Source organism: Rhyacophila brunnea, unplaced genomic scaffold (assembly GCF_057557595.1).
Source record: "Rhyacophila brunnea isolate RB1 unplaced genomic scaffold, BYU_Rbru_1.0 scaffold_16, whole genome shotgun sequence".
Classification (NCBI taxonomy): Eukaryota; Metazoa; Arthropoda; class Insecta; order Trichoptera; family Rhyacophilidae; genus Rhyacophila; species Rhyacophila brunnea.
The window spans coordinates 6,636,881-6,654,227 of NW_028232816.1; the positions used below are offsets into that span (position 1 = coordinate 6,636,881).

General features: G+C 34.7%; 1 protein-coding gene across 1 annotated transcript in view; it reads right to left on the minus strand.

Annotated features, from left to right (window-relative positions):
- The window catches only part of Trpm (transient receptor potential cation channel, subfamily M), a 610,587-nt gene that overhangs the window by 26,292 nt on the left and 566,948 nt on the right, over positions 1-17,347 (minus strand). Inside the window, exons 17-20 of the mRNA XM_085944074.1 lie at positions 16,360-16,517; positions 14,963-15,153; positions 9,238-9,383; positions 6,178-6,399 (exon numbers count right to left, since the gene is read on the minus strand). Of these exons, the coding sequence (XP_085800200.1) occupies positions 6,178-6,399; positions 9,238-9,383; positions 14,963-15,153; positions 16,360-16,517 (717 nt within the window). The remainder of the gene's footprint in view (positions 1-6,177; positions 6,400-9,237; positions 9,384-14,962; positions 15,154-16,359; positions 16,518-17,347) is intronic.

The window sequence follows — 17,347 nt, forward strand, 5'->3', positions numbered from 1 at the left end:
ACTACTTTTTCTCTTACATTTCGTAAAATCATGTCAAAACAATCCAATAATTTTACATAATATAAGGGAAAAAGTATGTTTAAAACTTGGGTTCTGTGACTTCACTAAAACCAAAACACTGTCTTTTTACTTAGCAGGGCAATTTAAATACACATGGACGAATTCGACATCAAGTCGTCGGTTGCATTGAAAACAATTAAAAAAGCTGATATTATCTATTCCGTTTGTCTCATTATGCCACCGTTTTTCCTACACTTTAAAAGTGTAGTTTTCAGTTGAATATTTCAATAGAAAGAATTAGTCTCCAATGAAATTAGACAGATGTCACTAGTTTACTTGCATATAGTGAGGAATAAATTGTCACAATTAGAACATTTTCTTTAATATCCAAATTTACATTGGTTTACTATGGAGTATTCGCCACTGATGAATAATTAATTACTGTTCGAAAGCTGCAAGAAGGCTTCAGAAATTGATAATCAGAATGTTTTATATGCGTATTTCTCATTCAATAAGCAATACTATTATATAATATTTGAAACTCTCTTAAATGCAAAATGAAGCAGTTGAGTTACATGCCCGGAAACTTGTACGTATGCAGTTCGCTGTATTACACTTCACCGTGAAATGTTGTATCGGAAATATATGGCCGTATATTAAAGACTGTCTGACCTCTTTGGGTCATATCGACTGTGTTTAGGAAAAAGGGCGTAACCCTCGATTTTTCGAAAAGTGCTTTTATTAGATATTTAACAATGTATAAAACTACATACACGTTCCATAAAAAGGAATTAAACCGCAAATGCCGAATCATTATCTAAATTCAGGTTTTAATTTAAGGAAAAAAGCATTTACCCTCAATTTATATGATTTTTCGGTAATAACTTCTTTAATTATTATTAGATCGAAAATATATTACACCAAATCATCGATCATCATGCACCCAATGTATGTGCTTATTTTTTTAATATTAAACCGAAATCGTTCAAAAAACTTTTTTTGCCCCTCCTGTAAAATTTGTTCTGTGAGGGTTATGCCCTTTTTCCTAAGCAACGTCGATATAGTACTGACATACAATTATTCATGTCTTAATAAAACACGGTTCTTGTCGGTTTACACTTTACAGGAAGCCAGCAGCAAACAAATTTTGAAAATAGCCGATATACTGGATTATTTGTTAGGTTAGGTTAGGTTTTCATTCTTGAATTCATGAATTTTGCCAAAATCAGCTAAGAAAATTGAATGAATGTTCATATTGAATCTAATAAAATTGGAGATCGTATAGTATACGGATATTTTTTTTCTTTCAGTTAGAAAGCTCACGATGAACTGTGCCACAGTGAAATGTTTTACGTACAATTTACATGTAACGATTGAGTTATAATCACTCTATGAACCCAGGTTGATCCCAGGCCTTATTCCCATATTTATTATCCAAAATATAGCGATTTTATCCAAAACTATGTAGGAATAAACCTTTTAACTTGAATGGGCAAAATATTAAAAATACAAAATCTGTGAAGCCAGGGATTTGGTTAGTAAACAATAAAAATAAACAGAAGCATGGACAATGCATACATTTGTGATGGGAAAAAAATATTGAAGATGATAAAAAATTAAATGCAACGTTAAAACATTAATTTTGAGATGTGTTAGTTTGTGTAATGTGTAGTGCAATAGTAATATAATACATTTATTTTTTGATTGTAAGAATAATAATAATATCAGCTAATATTGCAAACCTTCTATGTCAAAATAGTCATATTTTTAAGAAGTATAAATTCATTGAATGACTTTGGCTATTTTCGTACTTCAGTAAACATGCTCTCCCATTTTTTCTTTGATGGCCAATTGGGCAAGAATGAAATAGGTATTTGACAGTGGCGAAGGGTGGAGGTGGGCTGTTACGATCCGCCATAAATAGTTCACATTGAACATTATTAGTCATACGTATTTGTTTTTATTGATTTAAGACTACAATTTACAGATGGGATTGGTTAGTTTTTAAAAATCAATTAAACCCTGCCTAAACCAAACCATAATAGTTTTGGTATATTTTGGGCGGTACGACAAACTTGTGCACACTTTTTCATTCATACATATTATTTGTTTACGTTTGATTAAGAATACATAATATCACATATTATATTCTTAATTTTTTTAAATTCATTAAGCCTTGCCTAAACTAAACTATAATGGATAAAAAATATTATTCTATCTATAAAATATTCAAAGTTATGTATGATTTAATTGCATAATTTTATATATTTTAAAGATAGACAAGTATTTTTTTAATATTATCTATTATGGCTTGGTTTTCGCATAGTATAATTGAATTTTCAAAACTAACCCACACCATCTGTAAATTGTAGTCTTATTTCAATGAAAAAAAATACGTTTCACTGAGAAAGTTTAGTGTCCACTATTTATGGCAGATCTTAACAGCCTACCTCCACCTCTTGCCTCTGGCATCTGATTTATACTCGGATGTGTAAAAGCGGACTTAGAAGGTTTGCATTGTAAATAACAAATAGCTTACATGGCATAGACACAAAAATCCAAATAAAGTCAACAGTCAAGTAATAGATATTCGGTTTCCTGTACAATATATTATTTAAAAATTAATTCTTGCGAATTCATTGAGAAGATATAATATTATAAATAGATAAATACAGAATTAGTATACACATACAAATCGTCACCACGTTTTTAACATGTTGTAAGGAAAAAATACTTTTTGAATAGTTTTTACAGATGTCAGTAGTTTTGGTCTCTCTTCGGTGGGCATAACTATATTTTGATACGTCATCTTAAGACTATACATCAGAAGTGCAATGATCCAAAATTTACCGCGGCATCGAAAATATACAGCCATTAAATGTGTCGTTCTTTTCAAAATTTTAATGCATGGGGAAAATATTTATTAGAATGCTTTCTCTTCTGGGTGCGAAGGGTAGAGTTTTTAAGATCTATTTTTGTAATTCGATAATCATGTCTGGTGTCACCACACGTCACTGCCAAATATGGAAGGCGCCTTGCAAATCTATCTTCGACCATGTCCGATCCTAATAGGATCATATGGGCCTCCACAGAGTAGAGGTTTGTATTAACAGATTTTGTTTTTTTACGAGAAATGGATGTCAGCCACTTGCTCAACCTATTAGGTCCATAACCTGACCCACACACATATTGAAAAACAATATGTGTACTTGCCAGACCCAGGATTCGAACCTGGGACCCACGGCATGATAGTCCGACGCTTATGCCGCGCGGCCACCGTAACGTACCCAATAGTAAATTATCCCAGAATATTGCAATACTTATATAATATAATATATGTTAATATGTATTATTAATCTAATTTTTACTAAATAACTCGTGAAGATTGGATAAATAAATCATACATCGAGCGTTAATAAACGACACCTCGTAAATGACAAAAAAACAACTTAAAAGGAGAGGGAAAAAACTCACCTGCACAGTATGTGTTTGAGTAAAGTTTAACGTTAACTACTGATACTAAATACAACCCATCGCGAAGAGACGTCTCCAATCCCATAACAGAAACCTTACATAAAACAACGACTACCGTCCCGTAAAATCACTATATGTCCTGCAAAAGTTTACAACCCTAATTAATGTTATATTATTGTTATATTAGTAATAATAATAGTATATTCATTGACATGTTTTCTCTTTCAAGTAAATGGGTAACATTTTTTAGTCATCTTTACACGATTTAAGAATATATTCCTCCGATGCCATCACAAAACAAATTGACGTGCTTACACCATGACTGTCGGTCTCCGATTGGCGACGAGTGAAAAATTTCATCCCACCTACTGTTGAAAATTATTTGCCGTTTCACTTATGTATGCTCTTAAGTTAAAACTCGGGTGACGACATATTGAACATGTTAGCATTGAAAAATGATATGATCGTATTAATAATTTCGATAACATCCACCACCAAGCTGGAAAGCAAAAGCAATACAACATAAAAAAACACACAGTTTTGGGTTACAAATAAATTTGTTATGGTAACACATGACACAGCAGTAATTCACACAAACACCAACCACCATTTTACAGTCGACAAAGCAGCACATTCCTATGTAAAAGGTAGCATTTATTATGTAATAGTAACTATAATTAGGATGCCACACTGAATATTTGAAAACGGCTCACCAATCAATTACCATTATTTCTATATTATAATTCGATTACAGTGAGCTCCCGATTTTACATTTTTGAAGGGCTGACAAAAGAAATGTTGACTGAGAGACTGGAAAATATTATATTTAAATAAGTATAAGCCGGCTCTCACATCATAACTCGTCTCGTGCGCCTAACAAACCTTCCGAGATCTGAAATCCAATGTTGCTTGTGAATACCGCGCACATCTATCTAGCGACAGTCGCGCGTAGCCTTCGAAACGTATTGATATTTGAATGCGGTGATCGGCGAGCCGGTATAGGAATGACCAATTCGTAGGTGTTTGTTTGTGGCGAGAAGGATGCAACTTGTCGATTGCAACAGCCAGATGTTTTTTACAGACGAAACAGTTGCATTCAACCAATTTGCGCAGCTCCATATGGCTATGCGTGTTTTGTTAAATAACGATGACATCACATCGACGTATTCAACACGTTTTAAGGCGAGGCGAGTTCTGATGTAGGAGCCGGCTAAGTAGTACCGGTGGCGAAGGGTGGAGGTAGGCTGTTAAGATCTACCATAAATAGTGTAAACTTAACTTTGGCATCATACATACTTGTTTTCATTGAAATAATACTACAGTTATTTATATATGGTGTTGGTTAGTTTTTAAAATTCAATCAAACCTTGCGAAAACCAAGCCATAATAGATAATAGTCAAGAAATATTCGTCTATCTATAAATATCTAAAATTATGCAATTCAATTATACATAACTTTGGATATTTTATAGATAAAATAATAGTTTTTATTTATTATAGTTTGGTTTAGGCAGGTCTTAATGAATTTAAAAAAAAATGAACCAACAATATGTGTAATATGCATTCTTAATCCAATGAAAACAAATAAGTATGAATGAAAAAGTGTGCACAATTTTGTCGTATCGCCCAAAGTATACCAAAACTATTGTGGTTTGGTTTAGGCAGGGTTTAATTGATTTTTAAAAACTAACCAACACCGTCTGTAAATTGTAGTCTTAGTTCAATAAAAACAAATATGTATGACTAACAAAGTTTAAAAGTATTGGTTCATTTTTTTAATTCAATGAAACCCTGCCGAAACTAAACCATAATAGATAAAAGATATATCTATGTAGGTGTAAAATATATAAAATTTTACCATTGATCATACATAATTTTAGATATTATTTCATAGATAGGAGAATATTGTTGGCTATTTAGGTTTGGTTAAGCAGCATTTAACTGAATTTTAAAAATCAACTAACACTATCTGCAATTTGAATTCTTAGTTCAATGATAACAAAATAATTAAGACTGACAAAATGTCTACTATTTTTGTCGGATCTCCACAGCCTAACTCCATTATGGATCGGCTTAGACCAGGTTCAATTGAATTTAAAAAACTAACCAACACCATCTGCGATTTTTATTATTAGTACAATGAAAACAAATAAATCGTCTCTGTTCTGGCAGAACACACTAACTGGAGAATACTAGTTTTGAGTAATTTGACTTTGAAGTTGTTAAAATGTTTGAAATGGTCTATTGTGTGAGTTTATTAAGTAATCGTAAAAAAGATGACTTTAAAATAAAGACTATTTATTCATTAAGAAGGTTTCCAGACGGTGAAGTTTGAAATAAGGAATATTTTGGTACTAACTCAATATGTCATTTTTTCGAATTAGTGTCTTCTGCCAGAACAGTGATGAAATATGACTGACAAAGTTTGGTGTGCACTATTTATGTCGTATCTCCACAGCCTACCTCCACTCTTCGCCACTGGGGTGTATGTAGTTAATACTAAATATTTGGTGAATTGGATTTCGTTTGATATTAATGATTTATGAAATAGTTATCGCACACATTTGAAGCCTTTAATATTTAATATATATATATATATAATGGAGTTATAAAACGAGCCACATCCAAAAATTCCGAGATAATTCACGATTCAAGCTGATTATTGCAAAACCCAATACCGACACCGGCAGGCTGAGTTCTGACCTGATGAGAGATAGCATTCACTTCCTGGAAGATATTGTTGAAGACGGCAATAAGTAAGTTGATGAGAAGAATATTGGCCACGAGGAGGTATGTCGACATGGCCACCGGAGTGATCCAGCGTCCGGTTTCGCACGGCTCCAGGCCGGGGGAATTGTCGCACGGCGGGTCGATGTCGTCCGCAAATACTTCTCCGTATAGCATGAAGTAAGGCTGGTAAAACACCTGTATCGATGGAGAATGAATAGAAAAATAATGACATGAGTTAAATCACTATTTTTTACCTAGTTTCTACGTTTTACAGTATTATAAATTATGCTGAAAAAAAAATGTTCGGTTTATAGGCTTATAGCTTTAGTGTGTAGGTTATTTAACAGTTTGTAGAAAATCTCTATTTTAAATTGAAGAGCATGTCCATGGGTTAATGCTCAAATATATCGTCACTGTTCTGGCAGAAGACACTAATTCGAAAAATGACATATTGAGTTAGTTATACCAAAATTTCAAACTTTACCGTCTGGAAACCTTCTTAATAAATAAATAGTATTTATTTTAAAGTCATCTTTTTTACGATTACTTAATAAACTCACACGATAGACCATTTCAAACATTTTAACAACTTCAAAGTCAAATTACTCAAAACTAGTATTCTCCAGTTAGTGTGTTCTGCCAGAACAGAGACGATATGATGTCCAGTTTTTACCGAAAATCAGTTAGAAATGTTTGATTTTCATATGATTTGAATCTTTCAAAATAGATTTTCTCAAAACATTCAAAACTGGAGATACAACATCTGTGCACAACATGTCAATGTATTATTTTGGTAGTGTAAAAATTCAGAAACAAAATGAACATGAGATAACAAAAAAAAATCGAGGACATGGAAGTGAGAGCTGGGGGTGCTGTTCTCTGGCTGCGTCCGAACCTGATGCGATATGCTGTTGACCTCGTTGAAGATGTTATTGAAGACAGCGATGAGCAGATTGACTAGAAGGATGTTGGCCACCAAGAGGTAGGTGGACATGACTAGGGGCGGCACCCACCCCCCGGCACTGCACGCCTTCATCCCCACTTCCTCACCGCATTCCGCCTCCATCTGCTCGGCGAACACCTCTCCGTACAGCATGAAGTACGGCTGAAAGAACACCTGACACCCCCCGGCAACATCATCACATTTATTAAAAAACAACTCTGTATGGATTAAGTAGTAGTTAGGTACTTGTTTATTTCATTCCATATATCACTATTTCAACAATAGATCAAATCAAAATCCATGTCATAATCAATATCACAATAAAATACTATAATAAGACAAAATGTTTATCATAAGTTAGTGTATTCTTTAGCTGTTTATAATTCCTATATAAAAAAAATTAGCTGTATTCTGTTAGCAATTTTCAATAATACTATGTTTTACGTGCTTCAAAAAATGTGAAACACTATTAAGTGGAAGCATAGTGACTAACAACATCATGTCAATTAAGATGCCATGTCAGATCAAATCAAAATCAATATCCATGTCTTAATCAATATGACAATAAAATACTATCTATAATAAGACAAAATGTTTATCATAAGTTAGTGTATTCTTTAGCTGTTTATAATTCCTATATAAAAAAAATTAGCTGTATTCTGTAAGCAATTCTGAATAATACTATGTTTTACGTGCTTCCAAAAATGTCAAACACTATTAAGTGGAAGCATAGTGACTAACAACCTCACGTCAAATCAGATGTCATGTCAGATCAATTCAAAATCAAAATCCATGACAATAAAGTACTATAATAAGACAAAATGTTTATAATAAGTTAGTGTTCTCTTCAGGTGTTTATAATTACTATATAAAAAAATTAGCTGTATTCTGTTAGCAATTCTCAATAATATTATGTTTTGTGTGCTTCCAAAAATATAAAACACAATTAATTAGGGGGAAGCATAGTGACTAACGACGTCTTGTGATAGAATGACAAAACATGTAAATAAATATGACTAACTGAAAATTTACATTTTATAGTAAGTATTATTAAATCTATAAAAATAATGTGAACAATAAAAATAGGTAAATTAATATTTTTAAAATTCAAGGATAAACTTACAGTTATTTCACATCAAAAGCTACAAAATGAGGACAAGTTGAAGGTTTATAGATAATAAACTATTTCTTTTATACAATGCAATTTGATAAGCATTTCACGTAAGAACTACTTGTTAATTTTGTCGTAGTTAGATATGATGCCTGTAGCTTAATTGGTAAAGCATATTGGCGTGAATCTAATGGTTACAGGTTTAAGACCTGTCGGCCATCGTATTTTTTTTCAAAAAAGATTTTTTGGTACTGTTCGATTATCAGGAATACAGCGGGAAACACATTTTAAAAATACCTAATATACTGGATTATTTGTTAGTTTGGGTTAGTTTAGGTTAGGTTGGGTTGGGTTAGATTAGGTTAGGTTAGGTTAGGTTAGGTTTGGTTAGGTTTACCTAACAAATAATCCAGTTTATCGGCTATTTTCAAAATGTGTTTTCAGCTGTATTCCTGATAACCGAACAGTACCGATTTTTTCTAGTGGGTATAATAATATATCTGAGGTGTTTTCAAATGATGTATGTTCAATGTATTTTTATAAATGAAAAGTAGTTTGACAACTCATCTTGAGGGTGTAGAAGGGATTTTTGAATAAATAGTTTTATACAGTTTTAAACTGTATAATCTGTCTGAAGATGGGCTTAAAACCAAAATAGCTGACAACATAAATAACTCGAATTAAGAAAAAACTTTGTATTTAAAACTGTAATAGGTAATGTTGTTATACCTACCATGTAACACTAATTATTCAATTAAAAAAAAAAAACACATTAAAATTTTCTAGAAAAAAAAACAAAAAATAAAAAAAGATTAAAAATATGCTGAAAAATCAAATAGAAAAAATAATAAGTACTTATATTAGACATAAATAAATAAAATGCAAATATGTAATACTGAAAAGAAAAAAATGAATATTTTTAATAATACCTATAAACAATAAAGGAAAATAAACATATGAGAATGCTTCATTATGTTACCTCTCTGACGAGTCGCCAACTGGCGTCGTTATGTGGATACAGGATGGCCTGCCTGCAGACTCCGAAAGACATGAGCACCACTAGCAACAGCACCACAAAGTATATCATGTTCTTCACCATCTTTCCCATCATCGTAACAAGTGGACCTACAACACCAAAAACAAGTTTGAAAAGACACATCCTATAACGAGACTAAATTATATTGCATGATACTTTTACGGTTCGTTGTTTTCTTCATCAGAAGACTGAAATTTTTCGAGGGCAGTGCATATTTTTGGGCTGATCATATTACTAACGGAGAGGTATAAAGAGAAGTCAATAAAGCGGCGATTACATTATGATCACGTCACGTGCTGGCACGGCGACAAATTTAACCTGGTTTCGTCATTCCGCAGAATATTTTGAATGATCACTATCTCTATAAATTCAATGATGGAGAGTGCCAACTCTGTATTAGTATTTTGAATTATTATTCATTACTCATGCTAATTTCAATTAAATTTAACAGTTTCTACGTGTGCATACGTTAAAATTACTTGCCATATTGCATCCATAGATAATATTTTGAACAGAACCCAACCAACAGACCATAGATAATAGACGTAAACATCAGACATAGATAATAATTTAATAGAAAATCCACTGAGAAAATCACTAAAAACAAAGAACACGCAATTTTGACATGAGTCGAAAATGTGTAGGCCTGCAGGAAATAGAAAAATCTTTCACTGACTAGTGCGGTTTATGACGTAGCGCGATACCCGTGAGGCGATCTTTTTCTAACAATGTTCGTTTAAAGGTTCAAAATGTGCTACGGGATGGGAGTATCAGTCTGATAACATTTTAAATACTAAGAAAAACGACTTTTTCCCATAGCAGCCAGCTTACTGTGACAGCATATAATGTGATGATGATGTATTTGAAGCATAAGCCAGATAATCTTGGCTACACAACCACCATAAGTGGTCCAATGTCTAAGGCATCAGTTAAAAGCACCAAAAAAGGGAAACTACTTCTTTCCTCGATATATCTGGTTTGCCGGATAGGTGATTCTTAAAAGATATTATAAACCCAAAAGATGGATGGACAAATCCAAAAGTACCATACTCGAGCCATGTAGAAGGCTACTGCCCGACAGCAGAATTGTCCAAATCACGATCCTCAGTCATGATGTCTTGACCTTCCTTAGAATCTTAACTGCTTAATTCAATTCAATTCATTTTTTTTTTTTTAACATATTGTGGACATTACAAATTATAAGTTTAAGACGTTCACAACATGACATTTAGAAAGAAAGATATATAAATATAACAGTATTACATAAAAAAAGAGATATATCAGTAGATGAATTAGATAGGTACAAGGAAGTACACCGGATGAGTTAAGCAGACCCTATTTTAAGATTTTATAAAACAACATCCACCTAAACTCATTCTCACGTAGGTGGAATATATCAACACCCGAAGCAATTTCGTTGAACATAGTTATCACTCTCCCAATTGGCATTACCAGTGGCAGGTTGGTTCTGTACCTTGGGAGAATAAACAACTGGTGGTCTCTATTTCTAAGATAGTTATCAGGGACACACAGGTCAACACTGCCCAGAATGGCAGAGTTCTCATTTATACCTTGTATAAGTCGAAAAAAATACGTAGCTAAATAAAGATTTCTTCTAAATTGCAGACTGCAGTATGTAAGCATGCCTAAGAGAAAGTCAGTTGGATAAAGCCACGGATAGTATCCATACAACCTCAAGTAAAGGAGTCTCAAGAATTTCTTCTGTACCCTCTCCACCATAAGGCCATACTTCAACTGGTGCGGTGCCCAAACAATAGACCCACTCTCAAGTCTGCTTCGAACTAAAGAATTAAATAAAAGTTTTAATACCGTAACATCTGAAAAGACCCGGGAAGTACGCATGACGAAGCCCAACATTTTAAGCGCTTTGTTACAAATGGTAACTATATGGCTAATAAATGTCAGTTTACTCTCAAACGTAATGCCAAGATCCCTTACAGATGATATTCGTGACAGAACTCTGCCATGCATCGAGTATTGGAAAAACAACACTTTTGAGGCTCTGGTAAACGATAAAAGATTGCATTTATCAATATTGAATTCTAGTTTGTTACGCCTGCCCCAATTTAATACATTATCTATATCAAGTTGGAGCTGACGACAATCGTCCAAGGTGACAACTTCCAAAAAGAGTTTCAAGTCATCAGCGAACAACAAAAACATAGCATTTTTTATTACCAATGCTATGTCATTTATAAAAATCGTGAACAGCAACGGCCCTAAGTTTGAGCCCTGGGGGACACCAGAAAATGTGTAAAAGGTCTGTGACTGATAAAGGCCGTACGATACGTATTGTTGACGGTTCCTAAAATAACTCCCGAATAGTTTCAAAAATCGATCCGACAATCCAATAAGTTGGAGTTTTTCCATCAGGATGTCATGATCGACCTTGTCAAATGCTTTCGAGAAGTCATTGTAAGAACAGTCAACCTGGTGGCCTCTATCCAGTGCCGATGACACATAATCGGTAAATACCATCAGGTTAGTTTCCGTTGATCGGCCTGCTCTAAATCCATGCTGCTCATTTATTATGAATGACTCAATTTTTGGATAAATCATGTTGTGCATGATCATCTCAAGAACTTTTGCTGGTGCAGAGAGAACAGCTACCGGCCTGTAATTCTCCACTGATGACTCTGTACCACCCTTATGGATTGGAGTAACCTTCGACATCTTCCACGTTTCCGGGAAGATACCTGTCTCCATTGCGAGATTAAATATATATGAAAGCGGGCCTTTAACGAAGTCAATACAACCCTTTAAAAAAAATGTAGGAACATAATCAGGTCCTAAAGAGCGAGTATTCTTCAGTTTTTTAATAAACTGAAGTACATCGCCCTCATTAATTGAAAAAATATCGACGGATTGGGCACCACATGACGGTTTTCCTGACGTTGAGGCAACATCCAGATTTGGAATACTACTTGCGTAGACAGACTTGAAATGACCAGCAAATGCTTCTGCCACTCTATGTCCGGTCACCTCTTCGCCCTTCCAACTCATCCTATCAGTAAACCCACCATCTCTTCTTAACGATTTTACGTAATTCCAAAACAATTTAGGATTTTCGCGAATGGAATCTCCTACCGTTTCCATATATGTTCGATAGGCCCGTCGAACAGCTTGTCTCACTTTCGAACGATAGATGCTAAACATGATATAGTCAGTCTGATCATGCCCAGCCTTCCATGCTGTATGATAGTTATGCTTGACCTTAATGTCCCCAATAATCTCCCGAGAAAACCACCTCGGGTATCGCCTTCCACCACGACATGGCGACTTCCTCGAAAAACATTGATCAAATATATTATACACAATATTGTAAAAACATTGTACCGCCTCATTCACATCACAAATCTCGAGCAACTCACTCCAGTCCACTTCACTCATCAATGAGTAAAGTAGCTTGAAGTTTCCGCCTTCAAACCTCCACCCGCCGAATTGGTTGGTTTTGTAAGAGGGAATTGGAGTCTGAAGCGGACGAGTCGACCGAAACCTGAGCAGAAAAACTAAAGTTGGATGATACACATCTTCGCGTACAAGAGGAGATGTGCATCGTGAAAGCGATAAGTCGATATTGCTAAATACCCTATCCAAAAGTCCATTGCTAGAGTTAGAGACATCATTGTGCTGAGAAAATCCAAAAACAGAAGATAGAAATTCAAGGTCATCGCTGACTCTTTTACCACTACGTGCTGAGTTTAGATTAAAATCTCCCATTACAATAATCTTTCTATCTCCAATTAAGTTGATATTAGATAGCATACTCTCAATAAAACACTTATACACCTCCAAGTCACTTGCTGGTGGAAAATAAATGACGCAAACGTAAATAGTGTCTCCGTCGTAGGTCAGTTTCACCCAAAGGTCCTTATTTTGAGTCTCCAAAGCACGGAAACGTTCGGCCTGTAACCCTTCCATACTTCTAACCCCCAAAAGACAACCCCCACCCTGCCTGTGGCCTGCGCCGGAGTCTCGATCCCTCCTAAAGACTGAGTACTCACTTCCAAAATATTCACGACTAAAAACACTATCATTGAGCCATGTTTCAGTTAACCCTATGATGTCATAGTCATCAGCCAAAACATTGCTCAAAAAATCGACAGATTTTGTTTTCAAGCCCCGAACATTCTGGTAGTAGAATAATAATTGCTTAGGGCAATTCTTATTTTTATTGTTATTATTAAGTCAGCTACTCGGTAGCCGTGGCGTTTCCATCCTGGCAACCCATTCTTTAATAAATGAATGGCGGGGCCAATTTTCCGCCTTCAAAACCAACGTACTTAGCTTAGTAGGGATCCCTACCTTAAATGAAGCGTAATCACCTTTTGACTTCAGTTTAACTACTGTGAAATCAGCAGTACAATTAGTAATTTTTTTAATATAGTCGTTCAAGTTCGCAACTGTGGTGTCGCGATGAAAGGGGTAGAAGTGGTAATTTTTAACCACCTCCGCCCCCCTCACCGCCCCACCAAAGCTACCACGAATCGCAATGGCTGCCCTCTTCCTCTTCACTACCGTTGACCATTCTTCACCGGTAGTAGAGTTTCCAAGAGACACATCATTTGCTGATACCGGTGTCCCATCAGATTTCTGAGACGTCGAGGCCTTGGGAGTGACATCTCGCTTTCCCGCTGAAGTCTCCTTTGCACGAGTTGTGTCCTTCAAATCTCCGGCAATTTTTTGTGATCTTGTTATTATAGTTGTTGCACGGGTCTTTGAGTGTTTTTGAGCTGTCAGTGGTTTGGGCTCATTAACAGCTGCATTAACGTCGATTACGCCGATTAGCGTCGGTGCAATTAGTGGCTTCGGTTTTAACTGCGGAGCGGCAGGCGGTAGCGGGGGAAGACGTACGCACTGACACAAACACGAATAATTATTAATTTTTTCTTCCAGCTGTTCCACTTTTTTCATTAATAATTCCACCAAAAGCAATGTTCTCTCAGGAACCGACACATCCTCACACTGAACATATTTGTATACATTGTTGACTGACTGTTAATACCAACAAATGATAATAGGTATTCTTTAAAAATGCTGAGAGCGCAAAAAAGACGTTGTTACAACGAAGCGGTCAATGATGGTAGTCAATGTAGGTGTCGAAAAATGTTAGGTGAGGTAGCAAACATTGCCTGGGTAAAGACGATACTACTTGATGTGTAAATTGAGACTTTTGTTGAAAGGGCTGGACGTCATGAAGTATTCAAACATTAACCATTTCAACCCTGTTAACACAATCACTGCTAACCTTTTAATTACATTTTAATTACCACATTTAAATAACACATTAATTATATCTAATGACCAATGACTTCAAACGCGCCAGTCGCGGTGTTAGCACTAAATGAGTTTGGAAGTCTACAAAATACGTTTAAACTTTTACAATATTAATATTAATGATGAACTTGTTTGAAATACAAAGATATTCCATTAAACTCTTTTAGCAAAATCCAATGTACAGTCTGAGCAATGTCTGCTATCATCTTACCTTAAAATTTCTCGACAAATACTTTTTTTAAACAAAAGTCGCATTTATACACCTCACAGTACACTTTACCACAGAATTTCTTGAGAATAGCAAATTAAGAACACACTGTGACAACTTAAATACCAATAGAATAAAAATGGTTACACAAAATTAAATTACCAAGATACTTGTTGACACCGAGGATATTCAATATTCTGAGGTACCAATAGATGGAGTCCACACAGTAGATGACTCTTCCGATGTCTTGGGTGGTAGGTCGTAATCTTAAAGACAGCCCGACCAGGAATAGAATGATGGTGGCTGCATCACAAGGATTCCACATGTTCCATGCCCACACCGAGAACTTGTGACTGGATAAAAAACATCATATTATTAATCTTACCACAATTGGGTACATAGTGTTTTATATATCGATGGCAAATGTTAATATCCCGTAAGTGACTTTTTACAAACTGTGCAGGAAGCTAAAAAAACTAAATATTTAATATCCCGTATCTGACTGTTAATAGTTGTATATATGTTAATAGTAACACATGTTGTAACTAAATAGCATGTCAATAACCCGTAACGTAAAAAGTGGTAAAGAAACATCCAATAAAATGTGACATATAAATAAAGATAAACACCCAAATTTGTTATAAATATTACTTACTGTTTTACCTTTAAAATAATTCGAAAGTGACATTTTGCAGCTGAATTTAACACACGTCATGCAACACGCTTGACAGCTTAGAGGCAAGATATGTATTATTACAGATTTATTCCTACAATGTTTAGATACGGGAAATTACTAAAATGGCTGTATCATTTTTGTTCTAAAGATATTGGAATTTTTCAGTTGATGGGCAGTATTTTTGTTGTTTTTAGTATGTATAAAAAAAGTCATTTCCGTCATATAGGTCAGATACGGGTATTGACATTAGACCATTGATATATTATATTATTTATATCAATCGTTGTTTCTGCCTTGAGACTGAAATAATTATGAATGTGAAAGGTAAAGAGAGATAAGTCTAAAATTACTACTTTCTAGGAGAGCCATACGAAGATTATTTGAGTTTCAGACAATTTTATATTTGAATTTCAACGATTTGTGCGAAATTTACTAAATTCAACTCGTCAATTAATTCTTTTCATCTACACATATTATGCAGTAAGTATGCTAAATTTGGTACAATCAACATTTTTTTCAAATTATCAGACATATCACCAACATTCCCTCTAATTTTTCTATTGTGTGTGCGGATCATCAACGCAACTGAGCAGTGGCGTAACTAGGGTTGGTGTAACCCGGTGCATTAAATTTACACCCCCCCCCCACAAACACACACATACATTGTTTTATTGAAACTTATATTTTTAACGTTTCTTGCAATTCGTGTATCGACTTGTCTCATTTTACCTTGACGCCATATTATCAGTTTTATCAGAAATTGACTTTCTTAACCCACTTTTCCTTACATCACAGGTCTAAATCAACTAATTGACAACTTATTTTTTAAAATGTGCGAAAGAAAACGACTAGTATTTGATGTAATAATAGGTATAATATAAACCTGATTGCCACAGGTTCAGAGCAGACGATTTCTCTAATTTTTTCACAGCCGAGCGTCGCGATGTATGCTATGGAGTAAAGTTCTTGCCAAGACGGAGTGTGCTCCATCCGTACCAGGACTGTGTACGTGAACACCATCAGAAAAAACATGTAGGCCAACTGTAAAGAATAATATCAAAAATAACTTAAAATAATTGATTATGTAATAATCACTCTATGTTCACATTCATGTATTGTCGAATAAGAACTTCTTGTTAAAACTATGAACTAACAATCCCCTCCAGTGCAGCTAATTGGACTTTCGTTTTCAAATGAGATACGCCCCCAAATTTATCATTTTATTTTACACTCGTGTGATGTACGGATCTATAAATTATTTATGTAATTTGAAGCTTTTTATTATAAAAATACATTTAAAACGATCAGGAGTGATGTTAGAATTATTATTAGTAAACTTTTGGTTTATTGCGAAGAAGAAAAAGAGTCGCATCTAAAATTAATAAGAGCCGAAACATGATAGGTACGTCACTGAGAAGTCTTCTATATACGCGACTACATAATAATAAAATAGGTAAGTCGCGAGTGGAGAACTACAAGGTTCTAAGTGTTTGTCCTTGGAGAAACAAAAGTAACAATGAGGCAGCTTAGAATACTACTTCATTGTTGGGTTTGTTTTTTCAAGGACGAACACTTATAACCTTGTAGTATTAGGCTCGCGAAGTGGGTACCAAATTTGCAGACAATTTGAAACTAAACATAAAAGGGGACGGTGTTCTAAGTCCGCTTAAGGTGGGCACTTTGCTTAGGGACGTCACTGTATTTATTCCATTCTTGCTAGTATTATCTGTGCAGCCCAGATCTAGAGTCTGTATTCTATAAATTGGCTGCACGTCACACGGAAAGCATTGTGCCATCGCATTCAACTGTTGCAAGTTTTCAATAGGGGGGAACGAGATGGATGATTAAGCGTGGGGGAAACCGGCATGCCA